The sequence below is a fragment of the Gymnodraco acuticeps genome, unplaced genomic scaffold, assembly GCF_902827175.1.
Source record: "Gymnodraco acuticeps unplaced genomic scaffold, fGymAcu1.1, whole genome shotgun sequence".
NCBI classification, from domain to species: Eukaryota; Metazoa; Chordata; class Actinopteri; order Perciformes; family Bathydraconidae; genus Gymnodraco; species Gymnodraco acuticeps.
Window position 1 is genome coordinate 86,578 of NW_022989862.1, and position 25,555 is coordinate 112,132.

General features: G+C 42.5%; 1 protein-coding gene across 2 annotated transcripts in view; it reads right to left on the bottom strand.

Moving 5' to 3' along the window:
* Window positions 1–449: 449 nt before the first annotated feature.
* Window positions 450–25,555, bottom strand: part of vps35l (VPS35 endosomal protein sorting factor like) — a 30,717-nt gene continuing 5,611 nt past the window's right edge. Inside the window, exons 8-30 of one of the 2 annotated variants that reach the window (XM_034241261.1) lie at window positions 25,402–25,486; window positions 25,267–25,323; window positions 23,299–23,395; window positions 23,067–23,114; window positions 20,347–20,440; window positions 18,635–18,835; window positions 18,116–18,162; window positions 16,999–17,110; window positions 16,207–16,323; window positions 14,475–14,528; window positions 14,301–14,381; window positions 13,939–14,001; window positions 13,766–13,851; window positions 13,596–13,676; window positions 12,052–12,115; window positions 11,548–11,646; window positions 11,387–11,464; window positions 10,477–10,591; window positions 8,128–8,267; window positions 7,270–7,435; window positions 5,124–5,242; window positions 2,246–2,392; window positions 450–774 (exon numbers count right to left, since the gene is read on the bottom strand). In XM_034241261.1, coding sequence (XP_034097152.1) covers window positions 676–774; window positions 2,246–2,392; window positions 5,124–5,242; window positions 7,270–7,435; window positions 8,128–8,267; window positions 10,477–10,591; window positions 11,387–11,464; window positions 11,548–11,646; window positions 12,052–12,115; window positions 13,596–13,676; window positions 13,766–13,851; window positions 13,939–14,001; window positions 14,301–14,381; window positions 14,475–14,528; window positions 16,207–16,323; window positions 16,999–17,110; window positions 18,116–18,162; window positions 18,635–18,835; window positions 20,347–20,440; window positions 23,067–23,114; window positions 23,299–23,395; window positions 25,267–25,323; window positions 25,402–25,486 — 2,250 coding nt within the window. In that variant the 3' untranslated portion in view covers window positions 450–675. Of the gene's footprint in view, window positions 775–2,245; window positions 2,396–5,123; window positions 5,243–7,269; window positions 7,436–8,127; window positions 8,268–10,476; window positions 10,592–11,386; window positions 11,465–11,547; window positions 11,647–12,051; window positions 12,116–13,595; window positions 13,677–13,765; window positions 13,852–13,938; window positions 14,002–14,300; window positions 14,382–14,474; window positions 14,529–16,206; window positions 16,324–16,998; window positions 17,111–18,115; window positions 18,163–18,634; window positions 18,836–20,346; window positions 20,441–23,066; window positions 23,115–23,298; window positions 23,396–25,266; window positions 25,324–25,401; window positions 25,487–25,555 lie in introns of both variants that reach the window. The other variant, XM_034241253.1, reaches the window with a different exon arrangement.

The following is a 25,555-nucleotide window of genomic DNA, read 5'->3' on the forward strand; positions in this document are numbered from 1 at the left end:
GGTGCCAGATTATCCTGCAGTATAGTAAACATGTTAGTTTCTTTGTTTAATACACATGGCATTTGAAGCCATTTAACTTAACAGCACACAGTATATTGCTCACTTATGGAAGCTCATTTCTGACAGTGTACGAAAAAAACAAGTTCCTTTAATTTTTCGCAAAAATAACGACTTTTCTCCAAATAATACCACGTTTTCTTGAGAAAAAGGATTTAGGAACTCAAAATAATGAGATTGTGTTCTTTAAGGCTGAAATCAAACTCCTTTTGTTGAGGATTTTGTTCATTATACTGACTTAAAGGACCTTATTGTTTCATCACATTGCTAGAAACGTGCTTCTTTAATTCTATACTTTTAATATCAGGACAAAATTACACAATTGAGCCTAGAGACAGAAGACCAGAAAACGTGTGGAGTAACACTGAATAAAAGCAAACACCACAACTTAGAATAGTTTTCTTTAAGGTTTCAGTAGTTTTATTGATCTATGGTAAATGACAAAAGCAAGGGATTTTGGCACGAGAACAGCTTCAGTCATTAATACTGTTTATATTGGTCCAACTTAATATGTAAAATGAAGTATTCACAAAGTGTCCTCACACAAAATACAGTAAGGCGTTTCTTCTTCTCCTTCTTGATATCTGGTATTTACACTTCCTCGCTGCAGCAACCTGTTCAGGTGCGAGTCTGCAGAGCGAGGCGCTGCACCGTCTCTGAGAGGTGAGACATGTCCGCCTGCTGGGACTGAAGCTTCAGGAAGTCCAGAGTCCTGACCTGCAGAGGAGAGGAGACAGGAAGTCATGGACAGATGAGACAGGAAGTCATAGAGGAGACAGGAATTACCACACCCTCCCACTCCCCACTTCCAAATTAAGTGCTTTTAAAACAAGTTTAAAACCAACTTGTGGGCAGCGGGAGTTATTGAACCTCAAACAGGAAGTTAATAAACCTCCAACAGGAAGTGTCCAATTAGATAACCAAGAAGCCCAAGCACATCCCAAAACAATCATAGATGCAGCTGTGTGTGTGTGTGTGTGTGTGTGTGTGTGTGTGTGTGTGTGAGAGAGAGAGTAAGAAAGAGAGGAGAGTTTTCTGTCTTACAATAATAAAGAGTGACACTCTGGTCTCACTGTGTGTGCGTGTGTGTGTGAGAGAGATGTGTGTCAGAGTTCCCGTTAGCCGGTAATTACCGGACTACGACCGGTAAAATATGCTGAAGACCGGCAAATCTAAATCTCTCTGGTCAAAGTGTCCGTCCAAATAATTTCCGTTTAGCGCAATACCGCATCAGTTGCGCAACATTTATGTGATAGACAAAAGAGTATGTGACAGACAAGAATAGTCAATTCTAATGTCTAACACTTCATATGGAGAAATAGATGTCCTGGATGGGTTGATTGTGCGTTGATCTGTTGGTAATGCCTCGGGGTTCCGGTGGGCATGTAAACAAATGCATAATGCTGCGCTATACTTTGTGGCCTCACCCGGTTGCATAGCGACGCTTATTGTTTAGGTGTCTTTTAATAAGCAGGTAGTCATATCATTATCTAGAACTAGCTGGATCTGATCGATATGGACATAAACGCGAGTGAAGTCTAATCTGACGGGAGAGAGAGATCAGCTGCTGCTGACGAGTCGACACGCAGCTCTGCATAATCACCTGCAGCGGTGAGCGGAACAAAGCACACACCAGGTTAGAATATCACACGTAGCTATTTTAATAACCTCTTAAACCGGAACTGGTTATAGATATGTTTAGTTTCACTGTCGGGTTACTCATCACTGTTCCGCCTGCTGCATGACGGGCTGTCAGGAGAGGGAGAGAGCGCTCCGTTTATTATTCCCGTGTTATTGTTATTGTAAATTACTGAACACTTTTGAATAGTTAATCTACTATGATTAGTTTGTTTAATATCGAATCATATCAATTTGTTTTAAAGCTCAATAAATAACAAAGAAGACCTTTGACCGGCACTTTTCAAATGTTGTCCGGAAGATTTAAACTTTAACGGACATGTTGACCGGCGAAAAAATATTCTAACGGGAACTCTGATGTGTGTCTGTGCGTGTGTGTGTGAGATGTGTGTGTGTACTCACAGACACTCTGGTCTCACTGTGTCTGTGTGTGTGTGAGATGTGTGTGTACTCACAGACACTCTGGTCTCACTGTGTCTGTGTGTGTGTGTACTCACAGACACTCTGGTCTCACTGTGTCTGTGTGTGTGTGAGATGTGTGTGTACTCACAGACACTCTGGTCTCACTGTGTCCATGTTTCTGGCTCAGGTTCCACAGGTTGACGAACAGCTGACTCAGCTTGTTGTTCCTCAGATCTCCGTGAGCCAGCAGCACCCCGAACAGAGAGAAGGCCATGGAGGCCTGCCGACGAGCGCTCTGCTGCGGGGGGGGATAATAATAATTAGGGCCATTTTGTGTGCGCCACTTATGAAACCCCCAATAGAAATATATTTAGTGTTCAAAAAAATCTCCGTCTTTTAAGCATTCTAAGGCCCTCAAAAAGGCAATTCATTTGGTAGAAGAAAAAAAAAATAATAAGACAAATGAATCCTAGGATTACAATAGGTCTTCGCTCCAACTTTGTCGAGCTCAGGCCTTAATAATAATAATAATACGTTTATTTAGTATAGCACCTTTCACAGAAATACAATCCACAAAGTGCTTCACAAGAAAGAACAACAGTTAATATGAAGACCACAGAAACATGAATACAATAACATGAGGCAGACGTTTTAAAGCTCACCTATCATGCTATTTCTAGGCAATAGCATAGGCCTCAGATATATACAAATATATACAAAACATGTCTATGAAGTGTTTTGCTCAAAATACCAAACAGATCACCCATTCTAGCCACGCCTCATATCCCTCTGTTTCACTTCCTGTTTCAAAAGTGTTGATTTGGGTATAAAGCTTTACAAAGATTGATAAAAGAGGAGGGGGCTGAGCTCATGCGGGACCCGGCAGCTACTGTCTAAACTAAATGCTGCCGTGATGAAACGCCATATCATGGATTATCAAGGATTCTCTCTGAAACAGTTTGGAGCTCAAAGGCTTTCTCTCTTGCCGGTTATACCACAAGGTGAGTTCCTTTTTACTTCCTGCTTCTTCACACACATGCTCTCCAGTACAGGTTAGCTCTGAGGTTCCATTTCCTAACATTCGGTCTATATGCTGTCAAATGTATTATCTCTTCGATTTCCACACGGCATCTATTGCACGTCTGTCCGTCCTGGGAGAGGGATCCCTCCTCTGTTGCTCTCCCTGAGGTTTCTCCCATGTTCCCTTTAAACTGTGGGTTTTCTCTGGAAGTGTTTCCTTGTACGATGTGAGGGTCTAAGGACAGAGGATCTAAGGACAGAGGGTCTAAGGACAGAGGGTGTCGTTTTTCTCATACTGATATTCTGAACAATCTGTGCTGTTGTATTTGCTGTAAAGTGTCTCTACTGTAGGCTATTTTTATTATATGTACAGCACTTTGGCTCGACCAAAAATCGTTTATAAATGTGCTATATAAATAAAACTTGATTTGATTTGAGGTTGCGTTCCGATAATCCAAAAATCAGCTCCTAAGTTCTAACCCTATCTCCTATTCCTTGACCTCTGAGTGAAACGTCACGGGGTTAAGGGATAGTGGATAGGAGAATTCTAAAGGACTTAGGAGAAGAGACTGCGGTACTTTAGAGAATCCGAATGCACTTTCACTTTCCGACGTGTTTATGATGCGCCAGCGGACGTCATTGTGTGCGTCTGCTGCTGTGGGGTAACTATGGAAACTACAGTTCTCTATACAGCGGACTACAACATGGATGTTCAATAAGAACGAGGGACTCATCTAGAGACTCTGCACCGTGCTCTGATGCTGTTGCTTTATGCTTTATGAACGGGGACAACAGAGAAACATATTCTTCAGGACCAAAGTTGGAATTGAAATAAAAAAGGAAAGTTAAACTTATGCTCGTCACCCTCTCCCTCCGGTCCACATGAATACAAATGATCCCAATACGTATGATTGTATGAACTATGAAAAGATCTTAAAATCAATACAGATGTATTTATTATAAACGTTAGTCCTTAACATCTATCACTGTGTATATCACCATTCAAACATCTTTTAAAAGTTGAACAAACCCCACACAGCTCAGTAAAGACTGTGAGATGTTGACTTTATTTGATCATTTCAGTAAAAACTAACGTTCATATTTCTCTTTTTGATTATAATACTGATGAACGTTCAAAACAAAGCACTTTGGCAACTTACCACATACGTTTTAAAATGCTTAATAAGCACCGTAACTTTCATGATATAATTTCTCCGTCATAATCGGTTGTTTCCGTGAACGGCCGACTGTTGAGTGACGGCAAATGCTGCGGCTGCAAGGCATTGTGGGTCAGCATTTTCTCCTCTCCTTTCGGTTAGGGAGGTCCAGTGGTTCCTAAGCTAAAGGAGGTTATAAAGGAAGTTTGAAACCTCCTTTCCTTTCATGTAGAGAATTTAAACGGCACTTATCATGGCTGCCACTGAGGGACTTCCGGGTCATTTCACTCGGTTAGGAAGGTTCCTAAGCTAAATGGACTATTCGACTGCAGCCTGAGTGTTAGCGATGCTAATGTAAACACCGACCATATTACGTCCAAAACAGTCGGGCATTGTTTCTGATAGCAACGTTTCTGATTGGGCCGTGGGTCCACATTTCAGATACTACGTCATATCGGACGCAAATCTGGATCAGCTCCGTTTGATCCCCCATTAAATGCACAAATGTAAAAGATAATAAAACATGAATAACAAAGGTACACAAATACAAATTACAGTGCAGTTTAAGATGTGAATAGTTCGATTAAAAGCAGCGGCAAAAAGAAAAGTCTTCAGCCTGGATTTAAAAGTAGTAAGAGTTGCAGCGGACCTGCAGGTTTCTGGGAGTTTGTTCCAGATGTTTGGAACATAATAGCTGAACTTCTCCATGTTTAAGAACAGAACACATCACACACATCTCAAGTAGAAACAAAAGCCAATGTAAAAAGATGGGTCTTCAGTTGTTTTTTAAAAGCAGATGTCAATAGGGAGAGAAGATAGAAATGAGAGGAGGAGGAGTTTCTGCCTCACCTCGTCCCGGCCGAGCGTCTTCAGCTGATCCAGGATCTGTCCGATCAGAGTCTCACACAGCTTGTTGATCTCAGACAGAAACTTGGGGTCTCCTCCATACAGGGTCTCGTTGGAGTCCACTGAGACCAGGAAGAGGAAACAAAAATCCCACTGTTAACCACTATAACTCGAGAAACATAAAAAGTAGAGTCTCTTGGCATAAAGCAGCATGGTAACAATGATTTGCCCTTATTTAGAAAAAGACAATAGTAATAGTAACCAGCTGTTGGGGACTCGTACTTTTCCTTTTTGCGGCTTTCACACCATCGCTTTTCCCTTTCTAGCTCCGAGCGGGAGCTTTTCTGGTTCAGCTCCGGTTTCCCTTTTCTGCTCCCGCTCTGTTCACACCGCCCAGAGCTGCCGCTGCTGCGTCATGACGTCACCGTTTATGTGCCTGCTTCATAAAATCCAAACCTCGTGGAAATCCCTCACATCGACAACAACAACAATGGCCGATTGTATTGAAGCGCTGTTCGCTTTGGTTATCCTCTTACGAAACGACATGGAAGGCATCGGACGACTTTACTTGGAACTTTACAAACATCACATGCGAAATGCAAGACTTCTTTGTGGTCTTCAGCATCAACGACGAATCTGCCCCCGCCTCGACGTAAGAGAGACGTAAGCGACGCCGCCTCTTAGCTCCGAAGCTCTTGCCTCTAGACCGACAATTTTTTGGAGCTGGAAGTGAACCGGATTCCGGAGCTAAGAGGCGGCGCCTCTGCGGTGTGAACAGGAAAAACCGGCACTTTTCAGGCTCCAGCTCCGAGCCGGAGCTGAAAACGCGTTGGTGTGAAAGGGGCATCAGTCAACCCTCTTTGTTAAAAAGTGTACCATTGGATTATTTGTGCATATCCATAACCTTTTTTATATCCAAGTCTTTGAAAATGTTAAAAGTAGGTGTGTTTCTCCTTTTGACCAGAAATGAGAGCTTTTCTGTTTGGCAAGCTTCCCTAGTTACAGAAAATAAGTCATGTTTAAAAAAACTCCTTGAGAAGCTATTCAAAATGCACTGCACACACGTCTACAAAATTATCCTATAACCCGACATGTCTAAATTGGAAGCCATGCCTCATTTGGAATAAGGCCCAACTAACATGACTGCATGAACTTTAATACATTGTCACATTCGGAAAGATAGTTGAATATTACTGTGACTGTTATCTTAGTCAGTGTTTCAACCATAGACTGTATATATAAATGGACGTAGGGTCCGTGACGTCACCCATAGGTTTCTGCAGAGTTGCTGAGAAGCCCTTAGTAGGCGGAGTCGGTCGCTGCCGTTGTTGGTGTCACTACCCGATCCGTCCCCCTGCCCGATCGGTACTGCGCATGTGCGAGATGGTCCGGAAGTCCGGACGGCAACCCAAGATGGACCATCTCGCACATGCGCAGTACCGATCGGGCAGGGGGACGGATCGGGTAGTGACAGTTGGTACCATATCTGCACGGCCTACCAGATCAGCACGGGGTCCGTTACGCTTACTAATGACGTCACGCATTGGCTGTACGGCAACCCAAGAGGACATTTTACACGGCCAAATTCCGCAAAGAATATTAAAAAATAACAATCGACAGTGAATGTATGTTAGTGGAACTGTGTCAGGAAAGTGAAGTGTTAATTAAGTAATGTTATTGAAGAACTGAAATGCATAAAAGTGAAAGTTAATATGTATCGCTAATTTATGCAACAACGTTAAGACCTAATATAACTAAAAGGGGTGCATTCACTCCCCAATCCATTGTCATGAAGGTGGAATCTAACTATATCCAGAATAATTTTTGGGTAGAAACGTGTTTATTTCTGCTGTAAAGTTGGGCATTTTAACATGGGGGTCTATGGACATTGCTCCTTTCTGCAGCCATCCCCTATCGGCCAATAGATGAACTGCAGTTCGTGGCACTTCCTTATGGGCGTCCCGGCTCTGCCCCAGAGTTTGCCGCTTGGTTTCAACAGGTAAACAAATACTGCAGACTTCTTTTATCTAAAATGTGTTCCAAAATAAGGGCTCACAGAAAAGTATATTTTTGCTGGATATACAAAAAAAACTGAAAACATGAGCAGTAACTTGTATTTCAGTGTATCACAGACACTGCGAGAGTTCACCTTTAGGAATGGAGTACAGGTAGCTCTCCTGGCTCATGGCTGCCAACAGAGGCAGAGCGCTGATGTAAACTCTGACTTTGGCGTCGCTGCTCTCCTCCCAGCTGTAGTCCTGCACCATGTTGAGCAGCCCGCGCACCAGGTACAGAACACCGTGCTCCGGGTGGTCCTATACACACACAAACACACACACACACACACATACCATGTATACATCACTTCAGGGGACATTACATTGACTTACATGCATTTCCTGGAGACTTATCCTAAGCTTAACCATAACCAACACATGCCTAACCCTAACCCTAAACCTAACCAAGTCTTCACCCTAAAATTAATGATTCCCCTCATGGGGACCTCCATTTTGTCCCCATAAGGGAGGCGAGTCCCCACATGTGACTGTGTAAACAGATTTAGGTCCCCACAAGTATAGTAATGCTAGGCCACACACACACACACACACACACACACACACACACACACACACACACACACACACACACACACACACACACACACACACACACACACACACACACACACACACACACACACACACACACACACACACACACACACACACACACACACACACACACACACACACACACACACACACACACACACACACACACACAACTTGTATATAGACTATTCTGCACAATTTCTATTATATTCTATTTGTATTTACTTGCACTTGTATCTGTTTTATTGTGTTGCTCTTTTGGAGGAGCCTGTGAGCTAAGATGTTCATTGTCATATCTAAACTGTAGCTGATGTTCGAATGACAATAAAAGCCTTGAACCTTATCTCATGCGACTCATCTTTCTGATCTGAAAGGCTGAGGTAAGGATGTGTTACCGGGACGACCAGCAGCGTAGACAGGAAGTTGTTGATGAAGTCGAGCAGGAAGCTCTCAGAGGAGCGAAGTTTCCCCTCAACGGTGATGGAGCGAGGAACATCTGGGAGGAGGCTGACCGCTGCCTTCAGGAACGCATCCGCTGAGAGGAGGCGGGGAGGAGATAGGAGTGAGGGAGGAAGGGAGTGATAAAAGACAAAAAAAGAAAGGAAGAGAGATACAAAATAAAATGTTAGGAATTACTGAAACAAAGCAATTCATAAATCAACCTGTGTTACTTTGAATTCTTCTAGAACATTTTATTTCTTACATGCCATCACGATGAACCAATAGCCAGAAAACGGTCAATGAAGGGCTAAACTATATAAAGAAAATGTACAAACCCTCATACAATAGAGTACACAGCAGCGTTTCCGCCAGGGGGGCGTCTTGCCGTCATTTGACGCCCTTATTCAGCTCGGGACGCCCTGAACGCAAGCCGAGGGCGTCCAAAAATATTAATAATTCGAGAGAAGATGGAGAGTTTTTATCGCTTGAAATGACGAAAAGGAAAAAGGACAAGGACATCCCGCTGTTGGAGGGGCAAAGGAGTCTGGTGGGATTATTTTTGGAGTATTTTGAAGATCGTTTCCCCGACATCGAAGGTGCCTGCTACAGGACAACACGGAACCTGCACTATTTGGACGCGATGAGCGGGGGGGGTTTTAGTGGAGCACCCGCGTGAGCTGCGAGCACCAGAGCCTCCCAGCGGCGAAACTGAGGCTCCGTGGTAAACTGTGGTAACATGAAGAGCCGTTTGGGAGCCGAAACAGACGGCGCTTTAAGAGAGCCGAGCCAAATGATCCGGCTCACTAACGTAAAAAGACAGTATCCATAAAGGGACGGACGGCTCAATTGAAAATTGAAAACAACACCCCCCCCCCTTCCGCTCTCGGGGTGGACGCCCTCATACCCAAGGTTTCATTTATCTCGGCTCCAAATCCACCCTCACCAAGTCACAAAACACCCCAGCACCAAACATCATCATCGACGGCTTCCCCATACCATTCTCTGCCCAAGTGGAAAGCCTCTCATTCGCACCACACATTAAAAACATCACCCGCACTGCCTTCTTCCACCTTCGGAACATCTCCAGACTCCGCTCATCTCGGTCCCAACCCAGCACCGAAATCCTGGTCCACTCATTCGTCACATCCCGGATAGATTACTGCTTCTGACTGGCCTTCCCATCAAACTCTGCTGCCCGGATCATCACCCGCACCAACTCATCCACCCCCATTCTCACTCAGCTACACTGGCTTCCTGTACGCTACCGTATTGACTACAAAAACCTTCTACTCACATATAAAGCTCTCCACAACCTAGCCCCAATCTACATCACTGAGCTCCTTCAGCAGTACACCCCCCCCTCCCGCACCCTCCGCTCTTCCTCCGTAGGACTTCTCACCGTCCCAAGCTCTCGCCTCAAAACCATGGGGCTCGAGCTTTCAGCTGCTCGGCTCCCAGACTCTGGAACTCGCTGCCACGACACATCCGACAGTCTGATTCCGTAAGGACATCCCAAACCCAACTCAAAACCCACCTGTTCAAACTGGCATTCTCATTATAAGCTGTACCCTGTGTCCTTTTGTAGTCCATTTGTGTCCTTTTGTAGTCCATTTGTGTCCTTCTGTGTCCTTTTTGTGTCCTTTTGTAGTCAATTTGTGTCCTTTTGTGTCTTTTTGTGTCCTTTTGTGTTTTTTTGTGTCCTTTTGTGTCTTTTTGTGTCTTTTTGTGTCCTTTTGTGTCTTTTTGTGTCCTTTTGTGTCCTTTTGTGTCCATTTCCTGTTGTTTGTCTTGTTTTACCCCGGGTGACATTTCATTAAATCCACTGGTTTAACTGTTCCCTATATTGCCCCTATGCCCTGTAAGGTGTCCTTGGGTGCTATGAAAGGCGCCCCCAAATAAAATGCATTATTATTATTATTATCTAGTTGTACGCTCATTACTTCACAATCACATGTATTGTCACGTAAATCTTTACTTTATAAAACACCTCAGCAAAAACGCTCACTTTTGCAAAGGCACTCTACTCCTCTGTGCAAGTCAGAATAGTAATGTTTAAGTGAATATGCATGTGTTTTGGGAAATAGTGAGCTTACAACTTGATAAATTGGACAATAAAATGATAATGCATGACTTTTGTGAGAGTTTTTAAACAGATGTTTCGATATAGTTTTGCTGTCTACGTCCACCGTGGAAGCATGAAAGAACAACAACATTTTTCAAGAATTCAAGGCAACAAAAGCTTAGTACTGAACTTGATGTGGATGTTTCCAACGTGTTGGGAGTTTAAATTGAGCAGCTCTCACCCTGGGACAGACACTGGTTGGCGAGAGCGACCTGACCCGACAGCAGGTAGAGGCTGAGGCGGCTGAAGATGCTGCTGAGAGACGGGACGGTGATGAAGCTGTACGCGGCGCACGCCTGCAGGGAGAAGAAGAATTCAAAGCATCCGACATGGGAAGCCAACGCTGGGCTGAATGCTTCTCAGGCTCTGCTGGAATCTCAAATCCTGTAGCAAAGTATGGTGGCCTGCAGGGATCAGGTATTCATTACTGGATTACACCTGAATTTACAATGAAAGGACTTTTACTGTAGAAAAGTGGTTTGAAGGCCAAAGATTCATGAAGGAAGTCTTAAAACAGGGGGTCTAGGGGTAGTAGAGGAATGTGAGAATTTGGTTAGGGGTCTTGTCAAATATCTGGAACTAACCTGCAGGTCCGCTGCAACTCTGACTACTTTTAAATCCAGGCTGAAGACTTTTCTTTTTTAAATATTCACATCTCACACTGCACTGTAACTTGTATTCATGTACCTGTGTTATTCACGTGTTATTTACTTTTTAATGTTTCTAATGTGTTTTATGCTCTTAATGTCTTTCATTTTTGTAAAGCACTTTGAATTGCCTTGTGTTGAAAAGTGCTATATCAATAAAAATGCCCGGAAAAAACTATTAATTGTTATTTGATAGCTTTACTGGTAGATGTGCATTCATCTGTGTTTAAAACTTAGTGTGATAAAGACTTTTGAATGTTTTTAGTGTTTTATTTGTATATCTTTTAATGCATGGTCCTAGTTAAATAAATAGATGAATAAATAAAATATATAAATAAGAACAAATAATTAATAAATATTGATAAAAATGAAATAAAATAAAAAATGTAATTAAATAACATAATAAATAAATACAATTAATCAGATGTGTGTGTGTCGACTCACCCTGACGAAGGCTGCTGTCTTTCGGGAGTGATTCCCTCTCATCACGCTGCTGGTCTCCATGGCCAGCGTGTTCACCGTCTGCAAACACAGAGTGAACTTTAAGGAGTGTGTGTTGTGTGTGTGACATATATATTAAACATATAACCCAGATTATCACTGACGTGAATGAGCTGCACCAGCACGGACTCCAGGTTACAGAACGACGCTCTGGCCTCCACACAGAAACTCAGCTGCTGCTCGAAGTCACGACCAAAAGAAACCTGGGATCCACACGGACAGAACATGTGGGTAAGGAGAGAGAAAAAAGTGCTTTTGTTACTTCGTGTAATTTACTTACAGATAAAAAGGAAGATTATTAACTTTAAAAGCCCCTGGCAATGTGACGCAAAAAGAAAAGACCCTGAATGTCAAAAACGTTTTCAAAATCATGACTTCATAACACAAAATAATTAAAATGACTTCACAAATTGGTGAATTAAGATCTCATAATAAGGAATGTTCTTTGCACCAAAATGTGTATTAATCCACCGCTGAAAATAGTCCCAAAAATATACAGTATTCCCTTTTGTAACCTCTCCCAAAAACTGCTGTGCCTCAAATCGTTTTCTTGAGCACAAGCAAATATAAAATGTCTAATGTTTGGAGAAAAGCCTGAGCACTCTCACCATGCGGATGAAGCCGATGATGAGCAGGGACAGAGATCTCTTCTCATCCTCCAGAGTCAGAGCGCTGCAAACAGACAGAGGACTGATGAAGGCTGTCGCCGGGCAGATTAGGAGAATTCAGATCAACATATATTTCTTATAGTTATATTCAATACAAGCAAATGTTACGCCTTACAACATATCCTGGGGGATTTTGTCAGACATTTAAAGGTCCCCTATTATACTGTTTTTCATCAATATATCACAGGTCTCAGATATATACAGAGCCTGTCTCTGATTGGCTGAAACACCAAACAGATCATTGCAGCATTACCCATAATCCCCTCTGTTTCAGCCCTGTTTCCAAAGTGCTGATTCTCTGTCTGTTACTTTAGATGAAAATAAGGAGCCCCTCCCCACGCCCCTCTGAGAGAGATTTGGTTACAAAGAACTCAATGGTGCTCTAGGAGGAGATTCAGGTGATAAGGGGGGGGGGTACCTTGGTTGCTGATTGGCTAATGGTTACACAAGACAAAACATCGTTATGACATCATAAAGTGGCCAAAATCTGATCAGCTCATTTTCAGACAGGTTTTTATAGAAATGGATCAAAAAGAGAGAGAATCTTTGTTCCTGAAACTTTCAGAGTCTCTTTCCACAGAGGGGACACATGTTGATGTAGAAGAGACATGAAGAAGAGGGGACACATGTTGATGTAGAAGAGACATGAAGAAGAGGGGACACATGTTGATGTAGAAGAGACATGAAGAAGAGGGGACACATGTTGATGTAGAAGAGACATGAAGAAGAGGGGGACACATGTTGATGTAGAAGAGACATGAAGAAGAGGGGACACATGTTGATGTAGAAGAGACATGAAGAAGAGGGGACACATGTTGATGTAGAAGAGACATGGAGAAGAGGGGACACATGTTGATGTAGAAGAGACATGAAGAAGAGGGGACACATGTTGATGGAGAAGAGGCATGAAGAAGAGGGGACACATGTTGATGTAGAAGAGACATGAAGAAGAGGGGACACATGTTGATGTAGAAGAGACATGAAGAAGAGGGGACACATGTTGATGGAGAAGAGACATGAAGAAGAGGGGACACATGTTGATGTAGAAGAGACATGAAGAAGAGGGGACACATGTTGATGTAGAAGAGACATGAAGAAGTGAATTTTGCACAATAGGTGACCTTTAAGGTAAACGGTTTATGGTTGTTATTGTAGGTGTAACTAACTAACTCTCACACACACACACACACACACACACACACACACACACACACACACACACACACACACACACACACACACACACACACACACACACACACACACACACACACACACACACACACCACACACACACACACACACACACACACACACACCACACACACACACACACACCACACACACACACACACACACACACACACACACACCACACACACACACACACACACACACACACACACACACACACACCACACACACACACACACACACACAACACACACACACACACACCACACACACACACACACACAGCGTACTTGACAGAGTCGTGCATGGTCTTGCAGATGTGCAGCATGGCGTTCAGGATGACTGGGTCTCTGGTCGGATCCACCTGGTTTCTGCAGGAGACAAAGTCAAGATTCTTAATGTTTTTTATGTCACAAAATATAAACAAGTGTCATCCATCAGACTCTGGGGGGGCTCTTACTTGATGAAGACCTCCATGATGGATCTGCACACCTCCACCCTCACACTGTCCTTCTGGAACATGTCGAGGAACGGCAGGAAACGCTCCTGAGAAACAGAAACATCGGGGGACATTTAGAAGCTGATAACAAAACACTCCTGATGGATTATTTCCATCGTGTTGCGTCCGCTCACCATGGAGAAGAGGACGGAGAAGTCCTGGAAGTAGGTGAGGATCTTCCTGATCACTGACTGCAGCTGGAGGTAGAAAAAAAGTACGGAGAACGGATACGTTTTAAGGAGATACAAAAAAAAAGTTTGCCTATAGTTTATTACGGTTTTATGTTGGGATTAAAAACCTGTTTACAAGTGTTATAAAGCCAAGACGGCAGCAGCAGCAGATCACAACGTAACAACATATACCACCACTACTGTTTACTGCATTAACAAAGCAGCCATGTTTAGTCACTTTAAAGCGGCTGCAGCTAATTATAATTTAATATCTTATAATTTATGATTTAAAAGGAGAAACATTTTGATTTCTTTGTGCTGCTCACCTGAGGATAAGCGTCCTCAAAGGCCCGGTCAGGAGTCATGTGTTTGATGATGTCCGCCAGAACCGTGTTCACCTCACGTTTCTGAGAGGAAGAGGAACAAAAAAAGGTGATCAAAAGTTAATCAAATCTCTTAATAAGGTGGAATAAAAGGCGTTACAGGTGAGCGTCACTCACGGCGAAGTGTCGGCAGGTGAACTCCACCCAGATCTCAGCACAGTTGATGTAATCCTGAGGAACGATCACATTCAGAGGCTTATAAAACATGCTTTTGTTAACAGCTGTGTGGCGTCGTGTCAAATTATCATATAATCATTTAAAACACTGATTGCCTTTAGTCTGTTAAATTGTATTTTCAGTCTTGTATATGAGACATATGTTAAGGATTTACGTTTCAGGAGGTCAAAGGAAGTAAAAGGTGGATTTGCAAATGGTAAAGGACGAGAGGTTTAATGATTTAAAGGTCCCATGTCATGCTTTTCTGGTTATCACCCGTCCCCTTGTTGTTATGAAGGTTTGTCTGCATGTAAACGGTCTGCAGTCACAAACCCTCAAAGTGCACCCTGTAGCGAGTAAAACTCTAACACAGAGAAGACCTGTCTATGCTGCCCCAGAACGCCTCGTTGGACATTTCTCATTCTCCATTGTTTGCTTCCTGGGTTCTGTGACGTGTGAACACCCACATCAACAACAAATGACCGGATTGGCCCAAATGGACCAATCCGCGGAGCCCCTCACACACCAGGACCCCTTGGCTAACTAACAGGGAGCCCCATTGACTTGCATAGAGCTCCCTGAACGCTGGTAATAGACGAGTTGGGATGGCGGAGAAATGCTCTCCGCAGACCCATTCTCACAGCGTTAGAAACCTCAGGGTTCATACACTTTTTCACCAATGATTATCAATGACTTCTCCAGGACCTTTACCTAATTTTCCATGACCAAAACATTACTCTTTCTCAGCGTACCACAGAAAATGGTTTATTTTAACATGGAACAGGAAAATAAGGTCTGCATATGAAACATGTTGGTCCTATCTAAAACAAATCAAATAGTAGGCTTACTAGCTCCTACACGCTAAAGCCACTGAAATCTCTCACCAGCAAAACACCTCGTCAGTTAAATGCCATTTTACGTTTCATTACTATACGATACAGTATTTATTATCATTATAGTATTACTATTTCAGCGATTAGATAAAATATAAATTATATTTGATGCAACTTTAGTTACATTTCCATGACTTTTCCAAAACTTTGGGAAACATATTGTTTTCCATAACTTTACCAGGGCCTGGAATTTGCATTGTAATGACCATAAGAACTCTGAAACCTTTTTCTTACTCAATATCAAGCCACACTTATTGTTTTTACTTCGGCTGTGAGTGTTTGTGTGTGCTCAGGATGAGATTCGCTTGTTCTTGCTGTATCGCCGACCCGGAAACCTGTCCGCTCCTCTCAGCAACGAGCCTCGCACCGTCCCGACCAATCAGAGCACTCTGGGCTCACAGGGAGGGGGGGGTGGGGGCAGGAGCTCCAACAAGCCGTGTAGGACAGAGAGTGAATACACACACTACACAGAGATGCTGTGAGAAACCAATGTGAGTTTGGAACATTGAACGATGTAAATCTATTCTAGTCGACCTCAACAATGGAATTATGATCAGTGGACATGGCCATGACATGGGCCCTTTAATGATGGGATGTTTAGATGATGCCTAAATGAATTTAAGGGTGGGACCAGTTGGATATTCTCTACTCTATAGTGTTGGGATCGTTTCACTTGTATATTGACTTTCTTTATTACTTTATTAAATATAACAAAAGACAAACTTTGTCCACGAAGCATTTATCAGTTTCTCTTAAGAATGTCCTCCACATGCGGCAGCAGCAGCGTCTCTCTTCAGTACCTGAGGGCTGCGGACTTTCGTGACCACCTTCCAGGCTTCGTTCAGGATGGTGAGCCGCTCAGACTCTGGAGGGTCGGCACAGGCCACGCTGCGGCCCAGAGAGCCGAACAACAGGTGCTGTATGGGGGGGGAAATACATTCAATTTCCCCTTTGAAGGCCTTATTTTTTATTTGTCTTTGATTTGTTTATTTCTTTTTTTGTGATATTGTTTTGATGCTAAAATCTCATTTCGTTATTAACTGTACTTTTGTATTTCTGATAAATAAACACAATTATGAAGTATCAGGGCCTTTGTAGGTCAACATGATTACAGAGCCGAGGGAAGAGGGTACTATTTAAAAAAGAAAATGTATAACAATAATACATTTGCGGGAATAAATCATATTCTCTGAGATTAAAATAGTGAATTTAAAAGAAACAAAACATATCAAAAAATGCAATGTTTCTGTTTGTCAAGGAGCTCCACTTTTAAAGGTTGGAACCACCTTAACACCACTGTAGCACCACTTGCAAGGCTTTTGTGCTTCATCGAGTTCCTTTTGCAATTTTTTGACTTATTCTTAGTCTTAGAGAATTAATTAATTGTGTTTTTACTCTGAGTATTACTTCCCACTCTGCTGGTTCCGTAATTAAAAAGGTACCTACTGTACAGTGGCTTTGAAATGCCTTTGTACTCAACAGTAGAATAGACCTACAATTCCTAAACTACAACATTCACGTTTTATGAATATTTCTATATATATATCTACATGTTTTGCATAAATGTATTTTAGCTGTTGATGTTTTCCCACCTTTGGGAACCCGGCCTCGTCGCAGTCTTTGATCATCCCGATGAAGTCTGTGGCTCGAGCTGCGACAAACTCCGCTCTGAACGCCCTCATCACCGAGTTCAGCAGCAAAGCACTGTGGGAAGCAGGAACATGATCAAATCTGTGCTGTAAAAAGTCTAATCCATGAAAATCTGTTGGTAGAAACATTTCTTAATATAAAAGCCTAGGAACTAAACCAGGCTCTGAAACAGTGAGATCGTGGCAGATTGGATTTTTAATTCTATTTTGTTTCCTGTTGGTCCAAAGGTAGCATTCTACTGGACAACAATTACACGTCTTAATTTCTCTCAGGAGATCTAATGGCGCGTTTCCACTGCAGTGGGTAGCTCGCTTTAAGCGTGCCGAGCCGTGCGGGGCCCGTTTTTGGTTGCGTTTCCACTTGGCCTAGTTTTGGCCCGGGCTACTTTTTCACCTTTTTTCTGGCCCGTTTAAATCGTGGTTCTAGGGCCAGGAACAACCAGGCTGAGTCGGGCTGAGTATGCTAAACTAGAGAGAGAATCGCTGGCAAGGGGGCTACAACTACAACAAGATGAACATATTTGACCGTGAATTAATTGTAATACACGTTTCAAAATGATGCCGAAGTAACAACATACTGATACCGGTTAGTAAAAACCATGAATTAATGCTTTGACAAGTCTGCAGACAGACGGCAGGCGAAAAACCCTTTTAAAATGCGTGTTTTCTAAATGTAGCTTGGCTAAGCTAACGTTATATATGCTCCGACCGTCCACACTCACAACAACGGCCTATACAGACATAAATAAACCAGCGACTGTATTCTCCATGACACAGGCAGTCTGTGGTTTGTACTTGTTTAACTTGTGTCTAGTTTCTGAACAGATATGAGGAGCTGTGAGCTCTGAGTGCTAACAGCTAACGGCTGTGTTGTTTTTCTGGGGCGCTCATTGAAGATGACGTCACGGCTCCGCCTACACTGCGTTACTATAGTAACTGCCCCAGTTCCTAAACTGTAATGGAAACGCAGCATTAAAGTGAGCCGGGCCTAATAAGGCCTAACCAAACCGAGCGAGGCCTGCAGTGGAAACGCGCCATAAGTGTCTTTAAAAGCACTCACTTGTTCCCCAGCTTCTTGCATCTCTCCATCATCTCCATCAGAAGAGGCTGGAAGTTAAAACACATTCAAACATTTGTTACTCCAACTCTAGTTGAACCTCAAAATAATGTAAGAGGCAGATCTGTGTGCAGCGCCGTGCACACAGATCTGCCGGTAATGAATATTACATTTTGTGAGGAAACTTTTCCACCAATAATTCCAATAAGTATTCCAACATGTATTCACTTGAGGTTTACGAAAGTAACTGTAATCAGATTACTCGTTTTTCAAATGTAACGCGAGCTGAATACAGGTAATTGATTTTTGTATTCAGATTACGTAACGCCGTTAAATGTATTCCGTTACAACCCAACCCTGTGTGTGTGTGTGTGTGTGTGTGTGTGTGTGTGTGTGTGTGTGTGTGTGTGTGTGTGTGTGTGTGTGTGTGTGTGTGTGTGTGAGCAATAACGTGTAGATTTGAGTGGACTGTAAACTGAGGCGGGTGTGATATTTATGTACACCTCCATAAAAACGGCTTACCTCTGGAGCTCTGTAGGCGATGCACTGCAGGATCCAGTTGATGGCGGGGGAGTAGAGGGTCAGATACTCGGGGACCTCCACCCTCTGCAGCACCAGCTGGTTCTGGACGCTCTCGCTGCTGATCTGCCTGAAGGAGCCCAGCAGGTCGAAGAAGTTCCTGTTCAGGCTGTCCTTCAGCTGGGGGGCCACCTCCATGCCCACCTGCACACAGACAGAGACTCAATATAAGTATCAGACCCACTCTGTAAACACAGAGCTGCTGTGATGAAGTCACATTTCACACTTGATCTGACCCTTAAAGTCTTATCGTATAATAATCAGAGATCCTTCATTCGTCCCACAGCGTTACAGCAAAGGGACGAATAAATGCAAATAAAATGAGTAGACTGACTTTAAATAAGAAACTCGAGTCGATTAAATCACTTGTTTATTTCGCCCCTTGTAGCACTTTTAGCAAAGAAAGGGGCTTTACAAAGAAAATGTGTTATTATTATTATTAACTCTTTGTGCACAGGCTTAGTCCTAAAAGGAAAGTTAGGGGTAAAAACAGCAGCAAAAGTGAAAAAACTACATTCCCCCCCCGTCTCTCTTAACTATGAAAGGACAGAAAAGCTATAGAGAGGCGAAGTCCCTCCCTTTCCTCCATGGGACCTTATTTCGGAAAAAGTATGTATTGAAGTCAATAGAGAGAGAAAGATTATCTCTCGATCCCGTTTGAATTGTGCCACGAATTACACATATGATGTTTTCAATCTAAATGATAATTTTGCAAGTCAACAAAATTAAAAAGTGTCGTAAAACTGTGATGTAACACTTTGTTTGTGTGAAACCGCTCAATGAACTACATCTCCCGTCTCGCTCCACACACCAAGACGGCCGTCACGTTGAAACATTCCACTTCTTTCTTTCAGAATGAGGCGGAAAGTATTAAACGAGGTGAAAATCACTCCAAGTCTGGGCACGTTGAGAGCTGTGCATACACACAAGGGGAGTTAGTCGGTTCCGTGAGAGCCAGCATGCGGGACCGGGACTCTGGGATTTGTAGTCTTTCTAGTTGCGTATTTTTCATCGTCTTATATTTCAACAGTTTTACGACAAACTGTGACTTTTTGACACGGAAATTATTTTTTAAGATTGACAAACATCATATGTGTAATTCGTGGCACAATTCAAACTCTCCATTGACTTCAATTTATACTTTCTCCGAAATAAGGTCCCATGGGTCGGAAGTAGATGGGCGGGACTTCGCCTCTCTATACTATAAACTATAGCCTACTAAATGTTTCTAAATCTGATGCAAAAAAATGTCTCACCTGTGTTTATGATTTAGGAACAGGTAAATGTTTCTTTGGTTTCCTTTATTTCCATATACATTAATAGGTAACACTGGGGCAGCTCTCTTCTAATGGAAAACACCAGGTTTTCCCACCCACCTGTTTCACAGTTTTAAATACAAAAAAGTAGAAAAAATACTTTAAATGAACTTTAAATTATCCTGAAAAACAAAGTATAATAATAATAGTCCACCTGCAAAACAAAAATGTTCCCCCTTGTTTTTTTCATGGGAGAAAAAAGAACGTATAGATCAGCTGTAAAAAAAAAGTTTGCCCACCCATTTTACAGAGAAATAAGGAAGATAGGAAGATATAAAAAAAATGCCTCCAGATCAGAATCAGGAGACATGAACATTGAGAAAAGCCAGCATGTCTCACCCTGCAGAGGTAGGCTCGGGCGTACGCTGCCACCAGAGGGTCTCCAATCCCTCTGATCATGGCCGTCAGCCGGGGGAGGGTCTCCTGAATCCCACTGGGAAGAGAGGAGAGACAGAAAGAGAGGGCAAGAGGGGTAATATGACAACAAAAGTAAAGCCATAATAAGTGTTGGGAAAATACTGTCCTCTTCCAATATGAGAGTAACGTGATAACAAAGGTAGCCCAACTGTAGCTGTGTTCATGACAGGATGTGTGATTACCTAGAAGAGCATCAGGAGCATGTGTTGTGAGTGTTCAGCGCGAGCGAAAATGTCAGAACAAGAGCAGCAACTCGTTAAAAAGAAGGGTACAACTATTTCCACTATTTGCAAGTACTTTGCCATTACATTTCACATCGCCAAAGATATGTGCCCAGTTAGCACTGTTAGCAACCAGGGCTTTAAGCAACTTGTCAACACGTTGGACAAGCGTTACGCGATGCCGTCTCGGTATTATTTCAGCAGGTCTGCGCTGCCTGCGCTATATGACAAATGCCGTGGGGAAATTGAGAGAGATGTGGCTTCAGCTGACTACTTTGCCACCACAACAGACCTATGGTCTAGCCCAGGGGTGCCCAACCAGTCGATCGCGAGATGTGTCTAAAAATAGAACAACAATATTCTGTTTTATGTCCTGTAACATAATCTTCCTGTGCCAGAATAATGCACTTGAACGCATCAAAGCTTTGTGATTGGCCGGCGTCACCCCATGTGTCGGGGCGTGGCTGAGGGTCTTCAGTACAGGTTGCAATATCGTCACCTGCCTGCGCTCATCTCTGAAACCAGACCATGTAAACAGGCTGGTGTTTCTTGCAAAAAATCTTTAAGAGATGACATGAGCAGTCCTACCAGCATTTGCCATGGTGGCCTAAACATTTTTATTTGGTCTTAAATTGTAGTTCAACATTTATTTCCTGTTACTTCTGGACCATGACGGTTGGCCAGCCTTCAACGTTTAACTGAGTGGAATATGTTGAATATGTTTTACCAACATGTTGGCTATATGTTAAGGAGTTTTCAGTAGGTTGTGACAGTGCACTGCAACATATTTGATTTAATTTATTTTGGTCTAATTTATTTTTATTTATCATATTAATAATATATGTTTAGTATGGTTTTGGAAGTGCGCTCCAACATATTTGTTGATCTTGTTTATTGGTAAAATATTATTTGTTTTAAAGTTCAATAAATGGTCAATGAATAATCGTCAAAATAATCGTGATATCAATTATTGACCCAAATAATCGTGATTATGATTTTTGCCATAATCGCACAGCCCTAACTACTTCCATTCTGGAGAGGATCACAGATACATGGATCCTGAGATTGAAGCTCAAGCCGGTGACGAGTGATTATTAACATGTTTAAGTATTCAGAAAAAGACAGGATTTTGAGAAAAAGTCCGAATTTTGACAAAAAGTCCGAATTTTTTTATTTTTAGAAAAAATTCAGAATTTTGAGAAAAAGTCCGAATTTTTTTATTTTTAGAAAAAGTCTGAATTTTGAGAAAAAAAATCTGAATTTTGAGAAAAAAAATCTGAATTTTGAGAAAAAGTCAAATTTTTGAAAAAAGTCTGAATTTTGAGAAAAAAGTTAGAATTTTGAGATTTTTGGAAATATTTCCAGATTTTATAAAAAAGTCTGAATTTTGAGGAAAAAGTCTGAATTTTGAAAAAAATGCTCTGTACATGATGACTACTTCCATTCTTGAGAAGATCAGAAATACATGGATCCTGAGATTGAAGCTCAAGCCGGGGACCAGTGAGATGTTTCTAACAATAAGCAAAAAGGACCCAAACACTTCAAATAACCCACAAATGTAATTTTGATGTAGAAAAAGGTGTCGATTTAATCTAATGTTGCTGAACTGAAGACACTGAATCCATCATGTGTTATAGGTAGGGTTGGGAACCGAAACTCGGTTCCAGATGAGAACCGATAAGAAAATGCCGGGTACCGGGTACCCATACAAAATACACAATTTCGGTTCTGCTTAACGGTTCCTAAACGCGGTAGACCCTGTATTCCAGCGGGTCCGTCTGCACCGCGGTGCTGCGGTGACCCGGTGGAATACAGGGCGGACCTGGAGAATCACAGAACGGCCGGTCGTCAGCGGGCCGTTGACGGCCGGCTCGGTACGCTGACGGCCGGCACCGCCCTTCATTTTTTTAAACGGCATCATATAAATTGCGCTGACAGGCGACAGAGGTCCACAGTTGCCCCGCAGCGATGCTCCCCCGCCCTCCCGTAGACATTTCACGAGCTCAGTCACTTCATAACACCAAAGATAGGTCGCGGTAAACACTCTGAAGTGAGGCTCCACTACACTAAAAAAGAAAAAGAAAAGGCAAAGTGTAATGCCTGTTAATAGCTTGCCACAGGCATAGCTCAGTTAAAATAAAGCACAGCTATTGTGCAATACATTTGTATTGCATGTATATTTTTTAGTAACAATTTCAGTTAAAGCTTTTAAGAATAAATATATTTTTGTTATCTAAACGTTTGACCTCTTTATTTTACAATTTAGGAATCGAAACGGGGAATCGATAAGAACCGGAATCGATAAGCAGAACCGGAATCGAAATCGGAATCGATACATTTCAAACGATACCCATCCCTAGTTATAGGTAGCTCATTAAGGTGAATTGGGCTGCATTAATAATATTAAGGAAGGAAACTCACCTTTTGTTCAGGAAGCGGTTACACTTGAGAATAGCAGCCTCTACATATCTGATCACAGAGGTCAAAGAGACATTTTAACTAGTATTTCAATTCTACCGTCGAAAGAAATTAAAATGCCACAATTGTTCATGTTTTCCAAGATGTTATTTCCCTGGCGTCCTTTCCTTTAGGGAGCAGATTAAAACACAGATAATATAATAACACACAGTAAAGAATGAGTCTGAGAGGATACAGTCTGGGAAGCAGCTCTCTGATGGAGGCGATCTTGAAGAACCAGTTGAGGCACGTCTCCTTCGCCGTGTCGTTCACATCGTCCACGGTGAACGACTCTGAGGAAAACACACCATAAATCCATCGCCTCAGAAACTACTACCCACAGTCTAAATGTTTACTTAAAGGTCCCCTATTATTCTGTTTTTCATCAATATATCACAGGTCTCAGATATATACAGAGCCTGTCTCTGATTGGCTGAAACACCAAACAGATCATGGCAGCATTACCCATAATCCCCTCTGTTTCAGCCCTGTTTCCAAAGTGCTGATTCTCTGTCTGTTACTTTAGATGAAAATAAGGAGCCCCTCCCCACGCCCCTCTGAGAGAGATTTGGTTACAAAGAACTCAATGGTGCTCTAGGAGGAGATTCAGGTGATAAGGGGGGGGGGTACCTTGGTTGCTGATTGGCTAATGGTTACACAAGCCAACACATCGTTATGACATCATAAAGTGGCCAAAATCTGATCAGCTCATTTTCAGACAGGTTTTTTATAGAAATGGATCAAAAAGAGAGAGAATCTTTGTTCCTGAAACTTTCAGAGTCTCTTTCCACAGAGGGGACACATGTTGATGTAGAAGAGACATGAAGAAGAGGGGACACATGTTGATGTAGAGAGACATGAAGAAGAGGGGACACATGTGATAGAAGAGACATGAAGGGGGACACATGTTGATGTAGAAGAGACATGAAGAAGAGGGGACACATGTTGATGTAGAAGAGACATGAAGAAGAGGGGACACATGTTGATGTAGAAGAGACATGAAGAAGAGGGGACACATGTTGATGTAGAAGAGACATGAAGAAGAGGGGACACATGTTGATGTAGAAGAGACATGAAGAAGAGGGGACACATGTTGATGTAGAAGAGACATGAAGAAGAGGGGACACATGTTGATGTAGAAGAGACATGAAGAAGAGGGGGACACATGTTGATGTAGAAGAGACATGAAGAAGAGGGGACACATGTTGATGTAGAAGAGACATGAAGAAGAGGGGACACATGTTGATGTAGAAGAGACATGAAGAAGAGGGGACACATGTTGATGTAGAAGAGACATTGAAGAAGAGGGGACACATGTTGATGTAGAAGAGACATGAAGAAGAGGGGACACATGTTGATGTAGAAGAGACATGAAGAAGAGGGGACACATGTTGATGTAGAAGAGACATGAAGAAGAGGGGACACATGTTGATGTAGAAGAGACATGAAGAAGAGGGGACACATGTTGATGTAGAAGAGACATGAAGAAGAGGGGGACACATGTTGATGTAGAAGAGACATGAAGAAGAGGGGACACATGTTGATGTAGAAGAGACATGAAGAAGAGGGGACACATGTTGATGTAGAAGAGACATGAAGAAGAGGGGACACATGTTGATGTAGAAGAGACATGAAGAAGAGGGGACACATGTTGATGTAGAAGAGACATGAAGAAGAGGGGACACATGTTGATGTAGAAGAGACATGAAGAAGAGGGGACACATGTTGATGTAGAAGAGACATGAAGAAGAGGGGACACATGTGATGTAGAAGAGACATGAAGAAGAGGGGACACATGTTGATGTAGAGGAGACATGAAGAAGAGGGGACACATGTTGATGTAGAAGAGACATGAAGAAGAGGGCACACATGTTGATGTAGAAGAGACATGAAGAAGAGGGGAAACATGTTGATGTAGAAGAGACATGAAGAAGAGGGGACACATGTTGATGTAGAAGAGACATGAAGAAGAGGGCACAACATGTTGATGTAGAAGAGACATGAAGAAGAGGGGACACATGTTGATGTAGAAGAGACATGAAGAAGAGGGGACACATGTTGATGTAGAAGAGACATGAAGAAGAGGGGACACATGTTGATGTAGAAGAGACAGGAACAAGTGGATTTTGCATAATAGGGGACCTTTAAAACATCCTGTGTTTACCTGGAAGGGTCCGAGGGTCTGAACACATCGTCCAGATCCTGTCGAACACCAGCCGTCCTGCAGGGAAGTGAGACAACAGTCGGAAAACTTTTTATTTCTTAAATCAATTGGAAGACAAAAGGATATTTTACTCACCAAAAGTGTCGAGGATGTCTGTGATGAGAACGAATTTGCTCGGGTAGAACTGGATCACTGAGGTGTCGGAGAGGAGCTTCGAGCACTGGAAAAAATTAAAAGATTTCTAAATCAAGAGGAGGGTATTAAGACTACGTTTTTCGTGCTTACTAGG